General features: G+C 52.4%; 1 protein-coding gene across 4 annotated transcripts in view; it reads right to left on the bottom strand.

Annotated features, from left to right (window-relative positions):
* The window catches only part of TBC1D14 (TBC1 domain family member 14), a 112,150-nt gene that overhangs the window by 9,404 nt on the left and 82,580 nt on the right, over positions 1 to 20,166 (bottom strand). For 3 of the 4 annotated variants that reach the window (XM_058301293.1, XM_058301288.2, XM_058301283.1), the window contains 5 exons: positions 18,771 to 18,851; positions 17,818 to 17,912; positions 12,218 to 12,289; positions 11,421 to 11,549; positions 8,750 to 8,859 (listed from right to left, as the gene is read on the bottom strand). In XM_058301293.1, coding sequence (XP_058157276.1) covers positions 8,750 to 8,859; positions 11,421 to 11,549; positions 12,218 to 12,289; positions 17,818 to 17,912; positions 18,771 to 18,851 — 487 coding nt within the window. The remainder of the gene's footprint in view (positions 1 to 8,749; positions 8,860 to 11,420; positions 11,550 to 12,217; positions 12,290 to 17,817; positions 17,913 to 18,770; positions 18,852 to 20,166) is intronic. The other variant, XM_058301297.1, reaches the window with a different exon arrangement.

The following is a 20,166-nucleotide window of genomic DNA, read 5'->3' as shown; positions in this document are numbered from 1 at the left end:
TGACCTACATGAAGGCTCACAGGGCTCTCCTGAAGAACACCGTGGGAGGGCAGTGAAGGGGCCAGCTGGGGCAAGGGGCTGCCGGCTGGACATGCGCCCATTCAAATGCAACTACTGTAACACACGATTGAAGGACTTCGTTGAGGTGGGAAAACGTGGCAGGGGGAGGGAGCAGGGCAGATGGGCATCCCCTGTATTTTTAAAGGAACATTTATGTCATTTAATATGTTTTGAAAAAAAAAATTTTTTAAGTATATTAAAAATTTTAAAAAAAGAAACCATCATTGAAGAGGACCAGACCTGGGGCACAGCAAAGACTTTTAAAAGATGGTCCTAATTATGCTCAAAGAGTTAAAGGAAAACACAGACAAAAATACTAAAGGAAATCAGGAAAACAAGAGATGGACAAAGAGAGTATCACCAGAGAGATGGCAATTGTGAAAAGGACCCAAAAATAACTGAAGACCAGAGTAACAGGAATTAAAAATTCCCTAGAGAGGTTCAAGAACAACTGGCAGCTGGCAGAAGAATCAGAGACCTTAAAGATGAGACAATTGAAATGATCTGGTGTGAAGAATAGAAAGAATGAAGAAAAGAGGAGAGAGCTTGAGGAGCCTGTGGGGCACCATCAAACATACCAACACACAAACTGTGGGACTCCCAGAAGGAGAAAAGAGAAGAAAGGGGCAGAGAGAATATCCAAAGAAATAAAGGCTGACAAAATCCAAATTTAACGGAAGACATGAACATACACATCCAAGATGCTTAATGAATTCCAAACATGGTAAGCCCAAGTAGACCCATGCCGTAACATGTAACAAAACTGTCAAATGCCAAGGGTAAGGAGAGAATTCTGAAAGCAGCAAGAGAGAAGCAATGTGTCATGTACAAGGGAGCATCAACAAGATTCAATGCCAATTTCTCATCAGAAACAATGGAGACAAGAAGGCAATGGGATGACATATTTAAAGTGCTGAAAGCAAAAACTGCCCACCAAGAACTCTGTAAGACATTCCCAGATCAACAAAACCTGAGGGAATTCATCACCAATAGACTGGCCCAGCACGAGATGCTAAAGAGAGCTGTGCAGAGTAAAAGGAAAGGACGACAGACAACAGATTGAAGCTGAATGAAGAAATAAAGATCTCTGGTGAGGGTAACAACAGGGGTAAATATAAATGCCAGTACTACCGCATTTCTGATTTGCAATTCCACCTTTTAATTTCTACGGATCTAAAAGGCAAATGCATAAAACATATTAAGAAATCAATGGTTTGGGACTGATATATATAAACATGTAATTTTTGACAAGAACTACATAAAAGTTGGGGGAATAGAAGGGTACAGGAGGGAAATGGATGTGGCTCAAGCAGTTGGGCCCCCATCTACCATATAGGAGATCCAGGGTTTGATGCCCAGGGCCTCCTGTGGGGCAAGCTGGCCCACGCAGGAGTGCCACCCCACATGGGGTGCTGCCCCATGTGGGATTGTCAGCCAATGCGGAGAACAGGTGCAGCAAGATGACACAACAAGAAACACAGAGGAGAGACAATGAGAAGATGTAGAACAGAGAGCTGAGGTGGCACAAGAGAAAGATCACCTTTCTCTCACTCCAGAAAGTCCCGGGATTAGTTCCTGGAGCTACCGAATGAGAATACAAGCAGACACAGAAAGAACACACAGTAAATGGATAGAGAGAGCAGACAACGGGGGGTGGGGGGAGAAATAAATAATAAACCTTAAAAAAAAAAAAAAGTATAGGAACACAATTTGTGTATACCACTGAAGTTAGACTGGTATGTAAGTAAATGAGAGCATTCTAGATATAGGATGTTAAATTTAAGCCCCATTGTAACTACAAAGAAAGTATCAGAAGATATGCCAGCTCAAAGAGACAGAAGCAGAGTACAGGTTGCCAAGGGCAGAACACAGGAGAAAAAGGGAGTTAAGGTGCAAGGATTCTGTCTGGGGAGATGGAAAGTCTTAGCAATGGAAGACGGCGAGGGGACCACCACACAGTGAACGTGACTAGTCCCACTGAATGTATGCTGGGGAGTGGTCGAGATGGGAGGGTCTATGTTGGATATATGTTCCCGCACCTAAAGAGGCACAAACAAAGGCCACACGTGATCCTGGGTGGGGTCCAAAGGAGGAGCGAAGGCTCAAAAGGACATTGTTGGGACACATGAAGAAACTGGAGCGCAGACTGTAGGCGTTACTGCGATGTTCAAGTTCCTGTGCTTGATAACTGTCCGTGAGTGGATACGTGAGCCAATACCCTTGTTCTCAGGACATGTCCACGGCAGTATTAAGCGTTCAGAGAGCATGACATATACAACTGACACTCAAGGGTTCAGAAAATGGGCTGGTACACAGATAAACAGATTAACAGAATGAAGGTAGTTAGAATGAGAGCAAATGTTGAAAACATTAAACTGGTGGACCTGGGTGTCTGGGAGGTTTGGAATGTTCTCTGTGTAGGGTTTTTTACTGCCCTGTAAATTTGAAAGCATTTCAAAATAAAAAGTTTAATAAAAAAGTGTACTTGGGAAGTGGATTTGGCCCAGTGGATTGGGCATCCGCCTACCACATGGGAGGTCTAGGGTTCCAACCCCAAGCCTCCTGACCCGTGTGGTAAGCTGGCCCATGCACAGTGCTAATGCACACAAGGAGCGCCCTGCTACACAAAGGTGTCCCCCACGTCAGGGAGCCCCATGTGCAAGGAGTGGACCCTGTAAGGAGAGCCAACCAGAGTGAAAAAAGCACAGACTGCCCAGGAGTGGCACCACACACACGGAGAACTGATGTGGCAAAATGACGCAACAAAAAGAGACACTGATTCCCAGTGCCACTGACAAGAATACAATCAGACACAGAAGAACACATAGTGCATGGACACAGAGAGCAGACGACTGGGGTGGGAAGTGGGAAGGGGAGAGAAATAAATAAAAAGATAAATCTTAAAAAAATAAATGATTTAAATCTTAAAAAAAAAAGTATACTTAAGGAAAGTTCAAGTTGACCCTTACTTCATACTGTTTATTTTTGTAAACTTGAATTAAAGGCCCTGGATGTTATTAAATATCTTAACTACCATGTTTTTCTTTTGTTTTTTTGAGGTTTCAGAGCCAGGGATTGAATCCGGGACCTCGTATGTGGGGAGCCGGCTTTCAACCACTGAGCCACATCAGCGCTCCCGAGTTGGTTTTCCATTTGTCTGCTTGTTTTTGTTTTTAGGAGGCACCTGGGACGGAACCCAGGACAACCCGCGTGGAAAGCAGGTGCTTACGTACGCCTGCCTCCTGCGCTCTGTGAGGACCACAAACGCGCCTCTGCTCTTTAACCACTTGAACCACAAACTTGTGTGGCCTTAAAGGAAAATTGTTTTAACTTTTCGTCTACTCCTCCAAGCGTCGGCCCAAACGACGCTGTCTTGGAAGGCCTTATCCCAACTCTCGGGCCAGGCCAGGGTCCCCGTCCAAGGTGCAGGCCGCACCTCACACATCCTCTTCCAGAAGAGTTACCCACAGCCAGCGGCGAGTGTCTCCCTGAGACGCGCGGTCCCGGCAACAAGGAGACCTCAACTGCGCCAACGCCGCTGGTCCCTCCCCTCGCCTTCCTCGCCCTTCGCCCCTGCAAAGCACCTCCTGGCTCCTGGGGGTTCCGCGGCCACCCCAGCTCTCCCAGCCCCGGAGCTGCCTGGCCTGCCTGCTTCTGCCCTCCCCCAGACTGCAACCTCCGCCCCAGCAGCCCTGAGGGCTCCTCCTCCCTCCCCTTCCTCTCATCTCCCCCTCTTGAAAACCAGTCCTTCCCAGGAGCTCTCAAATGCTTGAGTGTACTTTTAGAGTCAAAAGGCAGTGATGTCTAGGACCCGAAAACCACCCTCTCCCTCTGATCCCCAGGGAGGTGGGTAAGCGAGTAGGGGCCAGGGGACCGCGCAGCTGGAAAGCCACCAGCCCCGGACCGCGGTCATGCCACTGGACCCTGCAGGAGCCCCCACCTGGGCTCAGAACCGCGGCCCTCGGTGCTCCACAAGAGGCCGGCGTCCCCACTGGGGTCCTCCAGGCCGCCTCCTGCAGGCGTGCGCCCGAGCAAAGGGGCCGGGCGGCCACCCCCCGCTGGCCTGGCCAGGGCCTCAGGTGAGGTGCAGGTGCAGTGCACAGGTGGGCAGCCCTCCCGGCACGCAGGCATGGAGTTCTACTCCCTCCACACACTCCCTGAGGAAGGCCAGGTGCAGGCCATGCACACTTCTGGGTGCCTGGAGCCCAGCAAGGCAAGCCATGCTCGAGTTCTTGGGCAGACCCATAGCCCGCGAGGTAAGAGTGGGAAGTAAAATGTGTGCAAGATGCAAGGGAAACTCAGATCTTCCAGCAGCAATTTCCCTTTGAACCTTCCCTCGAAAGAAGAAATTCAAAGTAATCAGGCTCTCCAAGTATCACTGAAAGTCATTTTGGGAAATGTAAACCAAGATATAGAATGCATTATTTGATTCTTTTGTTAATTCAAGATTATTTATTACACCCAGCACCTCCGGGTAGTCCTGTCCTTTGACAGCAATGGGATCTACTTTGGGAAGTTAAATGACCTCACGTCTGTCCTCCCACAAGATGTGGACGCACCACAGTCTGGACATTCTGAACTCCGTGGGAAGATGACACCACTGATGAGCCCTGCTCTGACCCTCGCACCCACTTCAGGGAGGAGGGGCAGCTCCTCCCAAGAACGAAAAGCCCCTGCCAGGAAGGCAGGATCAGCAAGGAGGCCCAGCTCTCCACCGCGACATCCTGAGAACCCACTGGGCAGGACAAGGTCGGGAGGCCCCAGGGAGGAGTGGAGGCGCCAGCAGCCCTGGGGCCTGGTTCTGAACGGGCGGTGACCCTCAGGAACAGAGGCGGTCCTCATTCTAGGGCCCTGGGCCCAGCACAGGGATGCAGAGATGCCGTGCACAGCTCAGTCTATTACAGGAGCAGCAAGACACAAGCGACGCCCACACGCCGCAGTCTGTGCTGGTTGGCAGCAGGCATAACCAGCCCGGGGGGGCTGGAGAAGAGCATTCTGGAAGAGTGAACCCCAAGCTGTGCTAGATAATGTCCTATAACGCCGTAACGTGGTGCTCCATGGGGCAGAGAAACTAACTGTGCTGGGAACGGAGAGGAACAACTCCCAGCTGGCCTTGGCAGGCATCGTATCGGAACACCCACACGGCTGCCCGGGACACAGCTGGCTACGCTTCCTGGGCCCCTCACCCTCTTACACGGAGCAGGAGCCAAGGCATTTTGCTCAGGCAGTTAGCTACTCGAACCTAGAACTTAACACGCTCTACACACCACGTGTGTGGTGTAGATGAACCACGCGTAAGCCACTAGGAGGCAGGCACGGCCGTTACAGGCGACCACCCTAAATCATGCCGGGAAACCTGTGGTGCGGCTGCTGGGAAGGTGTGACCCCGCAGAAAGATGACAGGGCCTTGAGTCAGACCGCCCTGGACCCCTCACGAGCCGTGCTATCAGGGCAGTGGATCTGAGGCTCCTTGTGTGCGCTCGGAAATAGTTACACCTGCTCAGGACACTGTGAGGATGAAACAAAATGCGCGTGTGTGAAACGTCAGCTCCCAGGGTGGGTCCTAAGCAAATCCTTTTGCTTCTTCCCCTGGCCTTCCTGTTTCCAACCTGAGCGTTTCCTGTTAGAATCCAAGTTAGATCACCCATCAGTGCTGACTGCATCAAAGAATAAGGCATAAACACGCGCTTTTCCTGTGCCTGCGTCGACCTCCGGATTCTCACTAATGACTCTACTCCCAGCCTGGGGGCTTCACTGGGGCTGCAGCTACAGAGAGGGCATCCTGCCTGGTCCCATGCTAGGAAGCTGTCGAGCACCCGAGAGTAAGCCAGCTCCTATCAGGGCCTCATCAAAGCACCACGGGCAGCACTGAGGGGGCGGCAGGGACCCACCCTATCAGAAAGGGGCCAGGGGCGGAAAGCCTCCAGCTCCCTCTCCACTCGAGCGCCCAGCACAGCCCCGTCCTCCGCTTTCCTTTCCACTAGCGCCAGGTCTGACCCGAGCCTTACATGCCCCAGGGCCTCGGCCTGCCCACGCTGTCCTACGGAGGCGAAGCCGTGGGGCCCCTCACGGGTCAACAACGGCTCCGTGGGAAAACGCCCCCACTCTGGGGCTGGGCAGCCTTGACCCTCAGTGTCAGCTCTGCCCCCTGGCCTCTCCGAGCCTCGGTTTCCTCGGCTGTAAAGCAGAGGCGTTAGAGCTCCCCTGAAGAGGCTGCTCTGAGGCTTGAACGAGAGCATGGAGGACACGCGCTGCCTCAGCCCTCTGCCTCAGTCGCTGGCTATTCCTGCTGAGGACTCGGGCAGAGGACTTTGGAGTAACTAGCCATCCTCAGACCAGAACGAAGGCGCACCCAACCATCCTCAAGCACAGTGCTCACGGACCGCACGGGGCGGGCCCGTCGGTGACCCCTGCCTCGCGAAGTCAGCGGGAGGAGATTACCATCAGCAATCCTGAGTAACTGGAAGAGAAGGGAAACCTCAGGACACTGCACGAGAAGCAGGGCTTAGGTGCGGTCATACTCCCATCCTCTGTTCTGCACACCCAACCCCACACTGCGTCTCAACTTCAAGTCCACTTCCTGCAGGGCAGGGTGGAAAACGCACGGGACACCGCTCCAGGACAGGGTTTCTACACTCTGCTTTGGCCAGAACCCTAAGCAGGACACTTGGAAGCCCCAGACTGGACCGGTGTGAGAGCCGGCGGCTCTGGCCCTGCCTGATCCTCTCCTCACGACGCCCGCGGGGGGTCACCGGCCCCAGGCCCCCACCTGAGCTCAGGGATCACAGCCAACACAACCACGTGGGGCCGGGGAGTAGGGGCCGCCCACCCACAAGCCCGTGTCCACCATGTGGTGGACAGATGCGGGTGGTGATCGCCCCCTCCGCCACCCAGCATCTCCTGCAGGCCAGAGCAGCACCCCACTAGGCCCAGGGCCCACGGTTTCCTGCTCCACTGAGAGGGGCTGCTCGTGGCTTCAGCTGGGAGAGTCCAGCTCGACTCTCATTCACTACAGCAATTCAGCAGAGCCAGGGCAGTCGCAGGGCTCAGGACAAACCAAGAAATGCCTCCAACCCCAAAGGCCCGTGACTGCGGCTGCAGACGAGCCTGCTTTACCTAAAGGGCTGGAGCCCTGCGTCAGGTAACCCTCGGATTTGACCTTGCAGAGGTAAGCCTTTGGCCTCCTGAAGAGAGCGGACCAAAAAACCAAACCGGCAACCTGCTCCCTGCGGTCCTTCGTGGGGCCTGAGTGCCAAAGCCTAACCCGGCTTTCGGGGCCAGTGACAGCCTCTGGATGGCCCTTTGTTCTGGAGGTGAAGGGTGGGGCTGGGTGGTCCAGACAGGGCCCTGCAGGGAAGTGGGGCTCAAGGGGTCTGACAGCCCTCACGGAAGAGGCCAAGGGGGCGTTGCCGAACGAACCCCCCTTCCCACCGTGATGATTCAGATTCGAGAGCTTGCTCGTTTCGTACCCAAGTCTCCCAGCCTTCTCGACAGCCTGCCTCCCAAATGTGTGTTCCCTGGGATTCCAGACCCTGCTCCCGGCTCTTCCATGCGACCGGGTCCGCCCCCGTCCCAAGATCTGCCTGGTCTCCTGCTCGAGCGCGGAGCTCTCTGGAGCCTCAGACCTGTACGCCTATTGGCTGCCTCTGCTTAGATGTCCCACAGGCACCTCAAAATCACCAAGTCCAAAGTAAATCCCGTAACTGCCCGGCCTGATCTGCCCCGTGTACCTGCTCTCAGCTGGCGGCACCCGCAGCCCACTGCCGGCTGGCCATTCCAGAACAGACTGCGATTCCCTGCCTGCTCTCCACGTGCACAAACCCTTCCTGGGACCTCAAGGTTCTGCTCCAGACTCTCCACCCACTCGGCTCAGGTCCCAGCCCTTCCTGCCTCGTCTGCCTCTCCGTCCCCAGGCTCCCTTGCCCGATCCACCCACCCAAGTCACCTCACACTTCTGGACACCCCTTCCCCATCCCCACCCTAAGCGCCGGCCCTCAGACCCTGCCCAGGCAGGCGCCTCCATTGGGCACGTAAGGCGCACCACGACCTGACCTCCCTGCCGCCTGGCCTACGTTCTCCGTCCTTGACTCCGCGCCGTGACACCAAGCCGACTGCCACAGCTCCTGCTCCCTCCAGGACACCACCACCACCTCCCCCTGCCAGGCCGCGGGGCTCGCGTGCTACCTCTGCACTCCGGCCCCAAAGGCTGGGTCGGGGCCCTCGGTCCCTCTCCCTTTCTCCAAACAGCACTTACCCCTGCGGTTCCTCTGTCTATAGAAACGTGTCTCTCCCATGAGAAGGGAGCTCCTGACGGGCCCACCACCCTCTCTAGAGCCTCGCGGAAAGCCAGGCCCAGAGCTGGTGCTTAGGGACATCCCGCTCAAGGAATGGACAAACGGCACATGGAATACAGCCTGGGACGCCATTTCTCTCCTTGAGGGAGCTCAGAAGGGCCAGTTAAGGGAGTCGCACTGAGACGTGAAAAGGAGCTAACTGTGCTAAGGAAACGATTAGATCAGCAGTGCAGGGCTCAGAGGGCAGAGGGCGCCTCCAGGACGGGGGTCGCTGGGCGAGGCTGTGCAGCAGAAGGGATTCAGCTGAGTCTGAGAGATGCTGGCAGGAAGGACAGGGGCCAAGAGGCCAGGAGAGGAGAAAAAGCTCTGAAAACACATGGAAAAAGCAGTCTTACCAATCAATTAGGTAGATGTCTGGAGTTAAGTTGTTTTTCTTGAAATGAGCAAATAATTTCGGCAAGTTTTCTTCAAAGAATACCTCAAATGCAGCAAAATAAGTCAACATCTAGGGAGATAATGTGAAATATACTAATAAACTAATTATAAGCACAAGTTTCCAATCTATTTTTAAAAATCAACATAGTTATACCTTTAGCATCTAACCATGATCTTCTGTAACTGCTAACACATTTTGGGTAGCAACTCTTCACAACACACCATATGCAGGCAATTGATCAAGAGGCACTCTCTAATCTTCACTATTACCTCACAGCTACACCTTAGTATTTTTTTAGTTTACAGATGAGAGAACTGAAACTCAGAGGACTTACACGACCTGCCTAATCAGGGCACACTGGCATGTGGCAATGCTGGGACTCAGTTCTGCGCCTGGCCCCGGCAGAGGTGGAGTCTTCCACAGTCCCCTTTCCTAAGAGCTGGGAATGACGAGACTGTCTAGATGTGTCTGAAAAACATGCGCTCTTCACTCCCCCCAGCCCCTCCAGAGGGGATACAATGCTAGTATCTGAGGCCGGGGCCAGCTGGTCCTCTGCTTACAAGTGCAGGCCTTTGCATGGTGGTCAGGAAAGCACTAAAGGAAAAGGACACAGCCTGCATTTGACTAGCACACGCATCCCAGCTTCTGTTTACAGAAGGTTCTGCAGGAGGACAGAACACACAAAGCAAGGGAGCGGTGCTGAACAGAAAGAGCACCTGCCACTGGATTAGGAGCAAGCCACGTCTGGGGGTGGCCCTGACTGTTGGGTCACTTAGGGGCTGGATGCATTTGGGCAGATCCCAATTCTGGCTTTGCTTCCTCAACTTCAATGAAGGGGGTATACCAGTATTTAGAAAAGGAAGGCGATTTTACCTCCCAGGGGACATTTGGCAATGTCTGGAGATACTTATGACTGTCACAGAGCGGGGAGGTGCAACTGGCACCTCGTGCATAGAGGCCAAGGATGCTGCTAAATATCCCCCAATGCATGGGACAGCCCCCAAAGGGTCACCTGGCCAAAATGTCAACAAGCTGCTGTTGACAAACCCTGCCGTACATGAAGGTTCCACTCAACATTAGATTCTGCAAATTTGCCTTTAAACTATAAGCTAAAGCTCCTGAAGTTCTTAACATGTGTTTCCCAAGAGAAAAGTGGGTACCTTATCTTCAAACTTTGCAGAAATCTAGAAGGAAATCATTATATTTTTTAAAAATTAAATTTTTACCTTGGAATTATTTCCAGGAATAAGATCATAAGTAATGCAAAGCCAGTATTTATTAGTATCGATGATTACTGTAAGAGGAACAATCTCTCATCTAAATGTTTTTTCAATTTCTGACTGTTATTTTTCTTGGTAAGGGAACCCCTGTAAATACTCACTGTAGAAAACTTGGGAAATACAGAAACAAATGAAGAAGGTCATCCAAAAACACTGTTAATATTTTGGCTTATTTTCATTCAGTGTTAAATATTGTAGCTATAATAGTACATGTTCTATTTCATAGCCTATTTTTAAATTAGCATTTTGTCTTAAGTACTTTCCTACATTAAAGTACTTTGCACACATCTTTCTAATGGTTATATGATATTTCAATGAATGTACTGCAGATTTTAATTAGTCATTCGGCAATGACCATCTCTGTGCATAAAGCTTTGTCCATACTTAAAACTTTCTTAGAATTGGTTCTTTTTTTTTTTTTTAGAATTGATTCTTACAAGCAGAATTACACACCAAAGCTCTTTCCACCTATTGATACTTAATACCAGATTGCCTTTCTAAAGGACTCTGCCCATTTACTCTCCAAATTAGATCATTTTGGTTTTGAAGTACTGATGATAAATTAGTACTTGCGCAAACTCAAGACAATGCTAATTAAAAGATGACGGATTTGTTAAATTGGCGATTATTCTTCTGACCTTAGAAACGCAGGCTTAGGAACCAGAATGGCTTCAGATCTCAGCTCCTACACTTACCAGCTGGGTGACTGCACAAGTCACCCCACTTCTGCACTTCCTTCCTCATCTGCAAGAGGCAGAGGACCCACCCCCCCTGCAGTCCACAGGGCCTTGTTTAGGGCAACTGCGGCCACCTCCCTTCCCCTCTCTCTAGTGTGTGAAGTAGGCTAGCCCCACTGCTGCCTTTGTGTTAAAGAAGGACACAGTTTTAACATGCCTCCATACTTCCCTGAGGCACAGCCTCCAGGGGACAATGAGCAGCAAGCAGTTCAATCACAGTTCAGTCATGAGAACTTTTGTTTGCTGTGGCCAAATGCAGCGGCTGCCTCTAAGCTGTGTGTGTGTGTGTACGCGTGCGTGCAGAAGCCACCCCACCTCTGGGTGTGTGTGTGTGTATGCCCACGTGTGCAGGAACCAACCCACCTTTCTCCCTACAGAATGTATTTTCAGAAACGCTGCCCTTCGGACGTTCTCACGTAAGGCTATCAGCCACAGAGTTTAAACTTCAGTTCAATACAGCACCCCAATCATCCTCCACCTTATCGTGTTACTGATCCTAAATTTCTCACAGTGGAGGGAAAATGGATTCTTTTCCACTGACAACACAGAGGGTTCCAGCAGCTCTTGCTGCGTGGAGACACAGCACCTAGGACACACACATACAGATACTCACAAGGCCATGGTCCACTCGGAAAAATGCCATTTGACATGGTTTATTCAGAAGATTAGAAAAAGCAATAAAGGCATCTGCAGTATCTAAGTTCAAAATCAGCACTGCTGCTATAAAGGACATGCCCTGAACCTGAGGGAAGGAGAGAAATGTGAATTAAACTAATGGCAACCAACAAGGTTAGAGCAGATCTGCCGTTTCGTTAAAAGAGGAACCAAAACACCCTCGCGTCTGAAGCGCCCACGCAGCCACCCATCCGTCACCGCCCACCCAAAGCCCACCCATCCCTTGCTCAGAAAGGAGGCTCTGCCACATCGGTGACCCTGTGTGCTCTCCCTCCGCCTAAATGGAAAGCCACGAGCCAACTCCCTTCTTCACACTGCATTTGAAATGCCACCCTCTAGTCTGTGGTTTCCTGGTGCCATAGAAACCTATGTCTAACTTGATGTATTAAATTTAAAACCATGCGCACATGCATCGGCTAAGCTGCGGAAATATTAGCAGCGCATTTTAAAAAATGGTTACTGCTAGAGGCTTTTAATTTAACGCGTGCAAGAAAATCGCATGCAAAAAATGAAAATTGTGTCTGATTAAAATGTGTTTAATGCCACAGAGATAGCCGTGCCAGCTCAATTTCTTGATGAGGAAACCAAGTCAACGCATCCACCAGGACACTTTTCATATTCCTCAACCAAAAATGAAGACAGGCAACTTGACATTTGCAATCAAGGTGTGCTAAACAGTATCTGGACTTCCTTTTCAGTGGATAGCATTATAAAATACTGAAAAACGTCACTTACATAGCCCACATCCGGTCGGTAACAAGTATAAGCGCCCAAAATACTGTGCAACATGTCATGATACGGACCACCCTGGAAGGATCAACACACCAAAACAACACACAGGTGAGTATGGTTAGTGCTCAGAGGAACAGCTGACACTCTGGCTGCCGCCACTGCTACTGGCTATTAATCACTGCACCTGCTGTGGGCAGAGGAGGAGCCGGCTGCCAGGCATCACGCTAGCAGCTCTGCATGCCTGACGGAAGTAGCAAACTCACGACCAAGTCATTGCCAGCCTGTCTATGAAGCGAGCGACGCCGCTTCATAGGCAAGTCTGCAGCTCTATCTATGAAGCTGCTTTGGAAAGCAATGGTGGCTCAGAAATGAACACTGCGCTGGACAAACGCCCTCAGATTCGGCTCCAGCTGGGCAACTGTGCTCTCCTTCCAAGTTCAACAGAAGGTGAGCCAGGTATCCAAGGGTGCTCCAAAGGAGGTGACTGCCCCTCGTTCAGACCCTGCTGACTCTCCTTTCTGCCTCCTTTTCCTTATAGTTTCTGTTCCTTTTGTGTTTTTCAGCATCAGGTCTAGGAAACACATAATTCGTCTTGAGTCCTAGTAGCTACATTTTTATTTCAAACATTCTCCCAGCCTTCCCATCCCTCCAAGATTTCTATCTGCTCCTGTAACTGCTTCCAGACACTGAGGTGCTGAAGTCTTCTTAACTGAGCACCCCCCGGAGAAGAACGCACAAGGCAGGCTCGCAGCGTGCCGGCACGTCTGCGGTCACTGAGAGGGCCGCCCCAGTCAGAGCTGACCCCGCCCAGCCCTACTGAGTGCCTGCCGTCAGCACAAGGAATGACAGTGACACATGGTGTGCGCCCACAAAGTCGCTCCACAGACGGCCACGTGTGGCTTACAAAAACACGCCGTGGCCCAGAGCGTCACATTCTGACATACAAAAACTATTAAGAAGAGAGACTTGCAAGGCAAAGGGGGGAAAGAAGAAAAGATAGCAATGAGAGGGCAAAGATGATGACCTCCAAGGCTAGGAGGGTGAGAGAAGGGAGGTGGGAGGGACAGCGGTGGGGCCTGGGGCCCACCTGAGGACCAGGGAGGAGGGACCCAGCGCCCACCTGAGCAGCAGGGAGGAGGGACCCAGCGCCCACCTGAGGAGCAGGGAGGAGGCCCAGCGCCCACCTGAGGAGCAGGGAGGGGGGCCCAGCGCCCACCTGAGGAGCAGGGAGGAGGGACCCAGCGCCCACCTGAGGAGCAGGGAGGAGGCCCAGCGCCCACCTGAGGAGCAGGGAGGAGGGACCCAGCGCCCACCTGAGGACCAGGGAGGGGGGCCCAGCGCCCACCTGAGGACCAGGGAGGGGGGACCCAGCGCCCACCTGAGGAGTAGGGAGGGGGCCCAGCGCCCACCTGAGGAGCAGGGAGGAGGGACCCAGCGCCCACCTGAGGAGCAGGGAGGAGGGACCCAGCGCCCACCTGAGGAGCAGGGAGGAGGGACCCAGCGCCCACCTGAGGACCAGGGAGGGGGCCCAGCGCCCACCTGAGGAGCAGGGAGGGGGGACCCAGCGCCCACCTGAGGAGCAGGGAGGGGGGACCCAGCGCCCACCTGAGGAGCAGGGAGGAGGGACCCAGCGCCCACCTGAGGACCAGGGAGGGGGCCCAGCGCCCACCTGAGGAGCAGGGAGGGGGCCCAGCGCCCACCTGAGGACCAGGGAGGAGGGACCCAGCGCCCACCTGAGGAGCAGGGAGGGGACCCAGCGCCCACCTGAGGAGCAGGGAGGGGGCCCAGGGCCCACCTGAGGAGCAGGGAGGGGGGACCCAGCGCCCACCTGAGGAGCAGGGAGGGGGCCCAGCGCCCACCTGAGGAGCAGGGAGGGGGCCCAGCGCCCACCTGAGGAGCAGGGAGGGGGCCCAGCGCCCACCTGAGCAGCAGGGAGGGGGCCCAGCGCCCACCTGAGGACCAGGGAGGGGGGGGCCCAGCGCCCACCTGAGGACCAGGGAGGGGACCCAGCGCCCACCTGAGGACCAGGGCCCCTGCAATGAAGCTCTCTCCAGCCAACAGCTCACAGGATTATCAAGAGCACTATTCTGAACTTTTCCTACGCTAAAACATTTTTAATTCAAAGGATTCTCTGCTATTGCAATTATGTCTTTCTCATTTTGATGCTAACTGTCCTTTCTTTCACAAAAAGACAATGCGAGGAGATGGTAGTTATCTATGCTAAATGCCCGTAAATGTCCAGTTTTGGGGGATGTCTCACAGTTACCTGCACTCTCCTCTCCCCCTGCCTTAAAAAACATTACCCTGTCTATGAAATCTAGAATGTGGGCAACCAGAGGCTGAAGAGACACACCTGCAGGAACCGAGGGAAGGAGGAAAGCGACCCGCCCTGCCCTTTGTGCCCAACTCGCTCCAAAAGAGACCCCTGAGGCTCGCCCTCTTCCTCCTTTTCTGAGAAAATCTTCCTGCACCCTCTCAAAATCAACCTCTGAGAAGGTGACTCCCCAAGGGATGTCCATGAAGACAGTCCTGGAGTGGCGGGAGCTGGGGAGGCCGGACCGCGCCCTCTGGGGCATTAGCGTGCCGTCGGGACTCCGCGACAGTCCAAGGGCACAGCACGTGGCCCCCGACCTCTCGGCCGCTGAAGCCGCAAGAGCAACTAATGCTTCCAGAACCACTCAGGGCAGGGTCTCTTCGCTTTTTCTGTTCCACAGACCCCTTTGCCAGTCGGTGAAAACCACGGACCCGTTGCGAAGCCCACACTACACCGTGTGTGATTTAATAAACGTATCTCACCCGCACCAGCACGTCCCCACAAGAATGTTTTCTTGACTTTCAATTCAAGCTCCCGGACCCCAGGTTAAGAACCCCTGCCTTAGGGAACGCTCCAGCTGTCATCTGAGTTCTACTCGTTCATTCCCCTTTCTTCAGGGCAGTCCTTCCAGGATTTTCCCTTCCTTCTTAGTACTTCCAATCTCAGCTATTATAAAGTTTAAGAGCCTACCTTTTAGGAACCCTGCCCTGAATTTTTTAGAGCAAAAGCTTCAGCACCTGTGCTAGCCACTCTGTCTCACTCTCACTGCTGCTGCTGCTGCGGCAGGAGATAACTCTGCAACTCCTGGTCGGATTTAGTTGTCTTTTAGTTTTGAATTACGTTCAAGGATAGTTCATAACAACCGGCCTCTGTGTAAGACCCGTTATGAGCCAAGTTCTGCCAACTTGTTAGGCTGGAAGCATCACCCATGTTACAGGGGAACAAACCAAGGCTCAGCAAGGCTAAGTGTTTGCCCAACGCCATCACGCAGTCTGGGATTCAAACCCCAATCTGTTTCAAATCACAGGGTAAAAGGCTTTCTCTAAAGCAACGTTTCCCTGGGACCCTACTCGAGAGTCCAGCCCAAGGGGCAGTGGAGGGGTACAGGAACCACTGAGGTGGGGCGGCAAGGGCTAGAGGTTCGGGAAGGAGAATGCCTTCCCCCTCCAAGGCCAGGGCAGCAAAGAGGAGGCCTGAAGGCAATTCGCTGGCTGGGAGGTGGAGCAGCTACATCTGCCGGCTAAGAGCAGCTGCCTTCCACAAAGCCACAGTGGCAATCAGGATTCACAAACCAGAGACCCCAAAAGTCGCCCTGGGGGAGCTCCCCAGACTCCCCTTCCGCTTTTGCAAAGGTTTCTGAGGACCCAAACAGGAACATTGCTGGCTGGGTGGAGAAACCAAGGGAGGTCCTAGAGTAAGCACTCTCCACCCAGGACACTTCCGCCCCAGCTGGGCCGCTGCACAGCAGCAAGGCCACAGCTCCAAGTCCGGCAGGTGCAGGGAGCCAGGTCCTGCCTGGGAGATGCCCGGAGCAGAGGGGAGAGTGGGCAGAAAGGGAGCGGGATGCCTGCAGACCCCGGGGCGCCCGCTGCCCACAGCCCCATCTTTTAGGGACCTTGCTGCATTACCCCTCGACACCCGGGGTCATGTTTCCCCTTCCTGGTGGGGTGACGCTGGCCTGGCAAAATTCCCTAACACCCTGGAAGCCAAAAGCCTCTCCTTCGTGCCCCATCCTGAAGCTCTGGTAGTGCCTGGCCTCAATGCCACCCAACCTGAAACTGGCCCCTCCCTTGGCCTCTTGGACGCACCCCTCTCCAGCTACAAGCAGAGGTCCTCAGTGCTTGCCCTTAGCCGTCTCTCTCCTCCAGAGCCCGGAGTGGATCTTACTCGTTTCTGTCCACCCCCTCCCCCCAGCAACTGGTTCCCAGCGCAGGAGAGAGCTCAGTCACGGTTAAGGAAGGTTGTTCATGGAATCGAACTGTGTCCTCTCTGATCATTCCTTCAGTGAGGTCCTCCCTCCCAAAAGGAGCCCGGGACTCTGAACAACCAGCTGTTCCCTGCCTCCATCCTACTCTCCCTTCTGCCTGGAATGTCCTTCCCACCCTCTGGCCAGACTGGCCCTCCAGCCTGGGCCCCCACAGCCAGAGCCGCTTCCTGTGGACCCTCTCTGACCATTCCTCCGTGTTGCCTCTGCCCTGCCAGGGGACCTTTCAGCAAAGCCTGAGGCCATCTCGTCTCTGCATCTTCATGCCTGGCTCCCTCTGGGCGTCTGCTTAACTAACGGGCTCTAATTTATTCCATGATCCTTCTCTGGTTACCTACTGTGTGCAAGGCAAGAGGCTAGAAATGTGGGCATGACGGAATCTGATCTGAGACTCGGGAAGACTAGTATGTAGGCAGTGAGGTGGGGGGTGGGGGGCTTCTACCCAGACGCCAGCAGAGACGTGAGGAGGCCCTGCAGTGGTCCAGACAGGAGAGGAGGGGCTGACCTAAGTAAAGGAGGGAGAACGGTGGAAAGACAGGTTCAGAGACGGTGAGGAAGCAGAAGGGGCCAAACCGCCATAGATCAGGTAAGGGAGTATGACACAAGACCCCAGATAAATGTCGGCTGGCTGAAAGAACAGGTCTCTGCTCAGACGGCTCCAAGCCCCGCTGGCAGCCCGAGCCTGCCCACGCTGCGCTCCAGCGCCCATGGGGAGGCTCCACTTTCCTTTTACTAGTCCCTCCTGCCTCTGAGAGCTGACTTCTGGGCCCACCGGCACCTCCATTCTCCTGGTCTACCTGCTCAGAAACCCCGCCGCTGGCTCAGCCTCGCCCCTTGCTACGTCCACAGGCTGCCAGGGATCGTCCTTTCTTCTCCAGGCTCGCCGCACTGGGCTAACCTGAGTCAAATCTAATTACAGCAACCTCGTGTCTAGTGAGTGCTACTACGTGCAGCTCCGAAAGCATAAGCAGCGCCCAGGAAAGCTTGGACAGATGGAGCACACAAAGGGCCCATCTGATACCAGACCGACAGAGGCTTCTAACATACACATTTCAGAAAAAGACTTTAAGAGCATCTTTAAAAGCAGAAATACAGCCACATTAAATATCTGCTGGAAAGGATTAATTATGCTTATTTTAAAAGGTCTATATATATCAACAATAAGACACCTTCTCCCCTGCCTCAAAAATATTAAAAAAAGAAAAAACCCAAGTACTCTTCAAACTTGATTACATACGTATGTAGTCTGGCATTTAAAAACGTGAGAGAAAATATACTCAAAAGCAAAAAATCACTACCACCTACCTGCTGGAAAATGCAGAGATTAGGAAATGTTCTGGAAATGTCCAGTTTAATAAGTTCAAGACTGGCTTCTCTGTCTGCTGCTGAAAAACTGGCATCTGTCAAAAGATCAAAAGTCATCATACTCTCGGAGGCACCAACATGGAATAATTCCAGGGCTTTGAAGTTTTATAAGGACGAAACAAGGATAAGAAGTTCTTCAGAAGTACGCTGACCTAGTTACATCTTGAATCAAACAGGGTCCTCCAGAGTTTAAACAGTTTATAGTTTCTTTCTTAGGGCGTCAATGAATGCTAAACCATCATTAGATATTTTCTAGTAGTCTGAAATCAAAATTTCCTTTGGTATTACCTTTCGTCAACTCCAATCGGGGGAGTAACAAGGACAATTAGGGGGGAAAGACACAAATGAACTCCAGGCACAGAAAACAACAAGAAAAATCATTATTTTATCTAAAACATGACTCGTATAATCTTTGGATATGTGGAGCTACTGCAATATAACACTCAAGGGTACTATTTCTAACAAATATTTATGAATAACTTCTTTTATGCTTTTTTGAATTCTAACACCACATTGTGAATGTAAAGAGATACTTCTTAAACCACAGAAGGAATCATTCTTGTGTGTTATGGGAAATTCTAAAAACAAAACCTAGCCGACATGCAGTCTCTGTCTCTCTGGAAGCGGTCCCCACACTCCCCTGAAAGGCAGTGCTCCACTAACCCGGGGCCAGGCTACTGTCCCTCAGCTAGTGCTTTAGAGGTCCCGGGTAGGAGCAGCCCTGCAGCCCCACAGGGCAACACGCCTCCTGGGGCTGGCAGGGCCGCGCTTCTTCAGCATATTGCTTTAAACAAGGCTTTCCCACCACTGCAGTTTGGGAAGGTTCTTCATTGCTGAGTAGGTACCGCCTGCCTAACTGGCTGAGCAGCACACTGCTAACGGCCCGGCTGTACCTTCATTCTCCATGTCGGAGCCTCCTGTGCTCAGGAACCGCCACCTCTCCTTGGCTCGGGCAAGGCAGATGTCAAAGAGCTCTGGAAGGAAAGCCTCTGGGTGAGCATTCTGAGCACAGCGGGGTGTTCTGCCTCAGACACACAAGAGGATACACTACCTCCTACTCACGTATTTAAAGCTCACCTGTAGACTGCACACTCAGTGCTGGCTACACCATTCCCCACAACTTAGCCTGCAAGTAGTTTTGTTTACATGGACATATACAAAGAAAGAACACAATAATACCACCAGGCTTGGTACGCAACTAACCCATGCAACAATTTTGTCTTGATCTGCTTGTAAGTCTCTCGCCTCCTCTAGACTGCGAGCTCCTTGGGTAAGACCTCAAGGGCCTCCCACTCACCCAGATCCAGAGCCGACGGCACTGGGCCTGCTGCAGAGGGAAACACACAGCACTGTCCAACCAATGGAGGAAGGAAGGACATGCAGAGAAACCAACTGCTTCCAAAGCAAGCCAAGACGGAACCGCTACCTGCATGTCCTGGCTGCCTGACCTTGCTGCCGGGAAGTGGGGTAGAGGGCGAGCAGATGCCGGAATGGGCAGAGGTTTCACAAAACAGCAATTCTTGCTGGCAGAGAAATAGCAAGACATCCTCCATAGCTAGAACTTATTTTTTTTCCAATAATTTTTCTCGAGTAGTTTGGTAACTGTGACCTAACTCATGTTCACAAATTTTATTAGACACAGATCTCCACGACACTCTTCTCTAAAGAACAAACAGGCAGAGGGCACCCCCAAAGCCTTCCTAGCACCTCTGCCCACCTGACCACCCTAACCCCTCATGTTTCCTGCAGCTCTGCTCTGCCCAGCTATCAGATGCCCGGGTCATAACACCCACCACAGCTGTAACTGCAGCTACCTTAGAATTTGTATTGCTTTATTTTTTCCTCTCATTACTTTTGGGAAATAAGGCAGAGCACATCAGCTTTCAGGACAGTGCGTACTATTTTATTTGAAATACAAACAAAAGTTTAGTCATACTGTTGTAATCTAACAAGTAAAATCTTGATTAATGACCTGTTCTTATACTTGTAAAGGATGTAATTTATAATCTGTGCTAGTCCGCCATGCAGGAAAGGGCACAGCTATGAAATACTGTGAATATGAAATATTATCATCCAGAAGGCAATATCTTTTTCTTTTTTCTTTTTTAGGGAGGTACCAGGGATCAAACCCAGGACCTCATACATGGGAAGCAGGAGCTCAGCCACTTGAGCTACATCCCCTCCCCAAGAAGGCAGCACATTAACTTCAATTCCCAGCGGACAAATCTGGAGATGTTCTCACTGGCAGCTAGAGGGTCTGGTGGACCCTCTGCTGGCTGGCTGTCCCCA

The sequence above is a fragment of the Dasypus novemcinctus genome, chromosome 1 (genome assembly GCF_030445035.2).
Source record: "Dasypus novemcinctus isolate mDasNov1 chromosome 1, mDasNov1.1.hap2, whole genome shotgun sequence".
Lineage (NCBI taxonomy): Eukaryota > Metazoa > Chordata > Mammalia > Cingulata > Dasypodidae > Dasypus > Dasypus novemcinctus.
The sequence above is the reverse complement of the archived record's forward strand: the minus strand, read 5'-3'. Positions and strand labels throughout refer to the sequence as shown.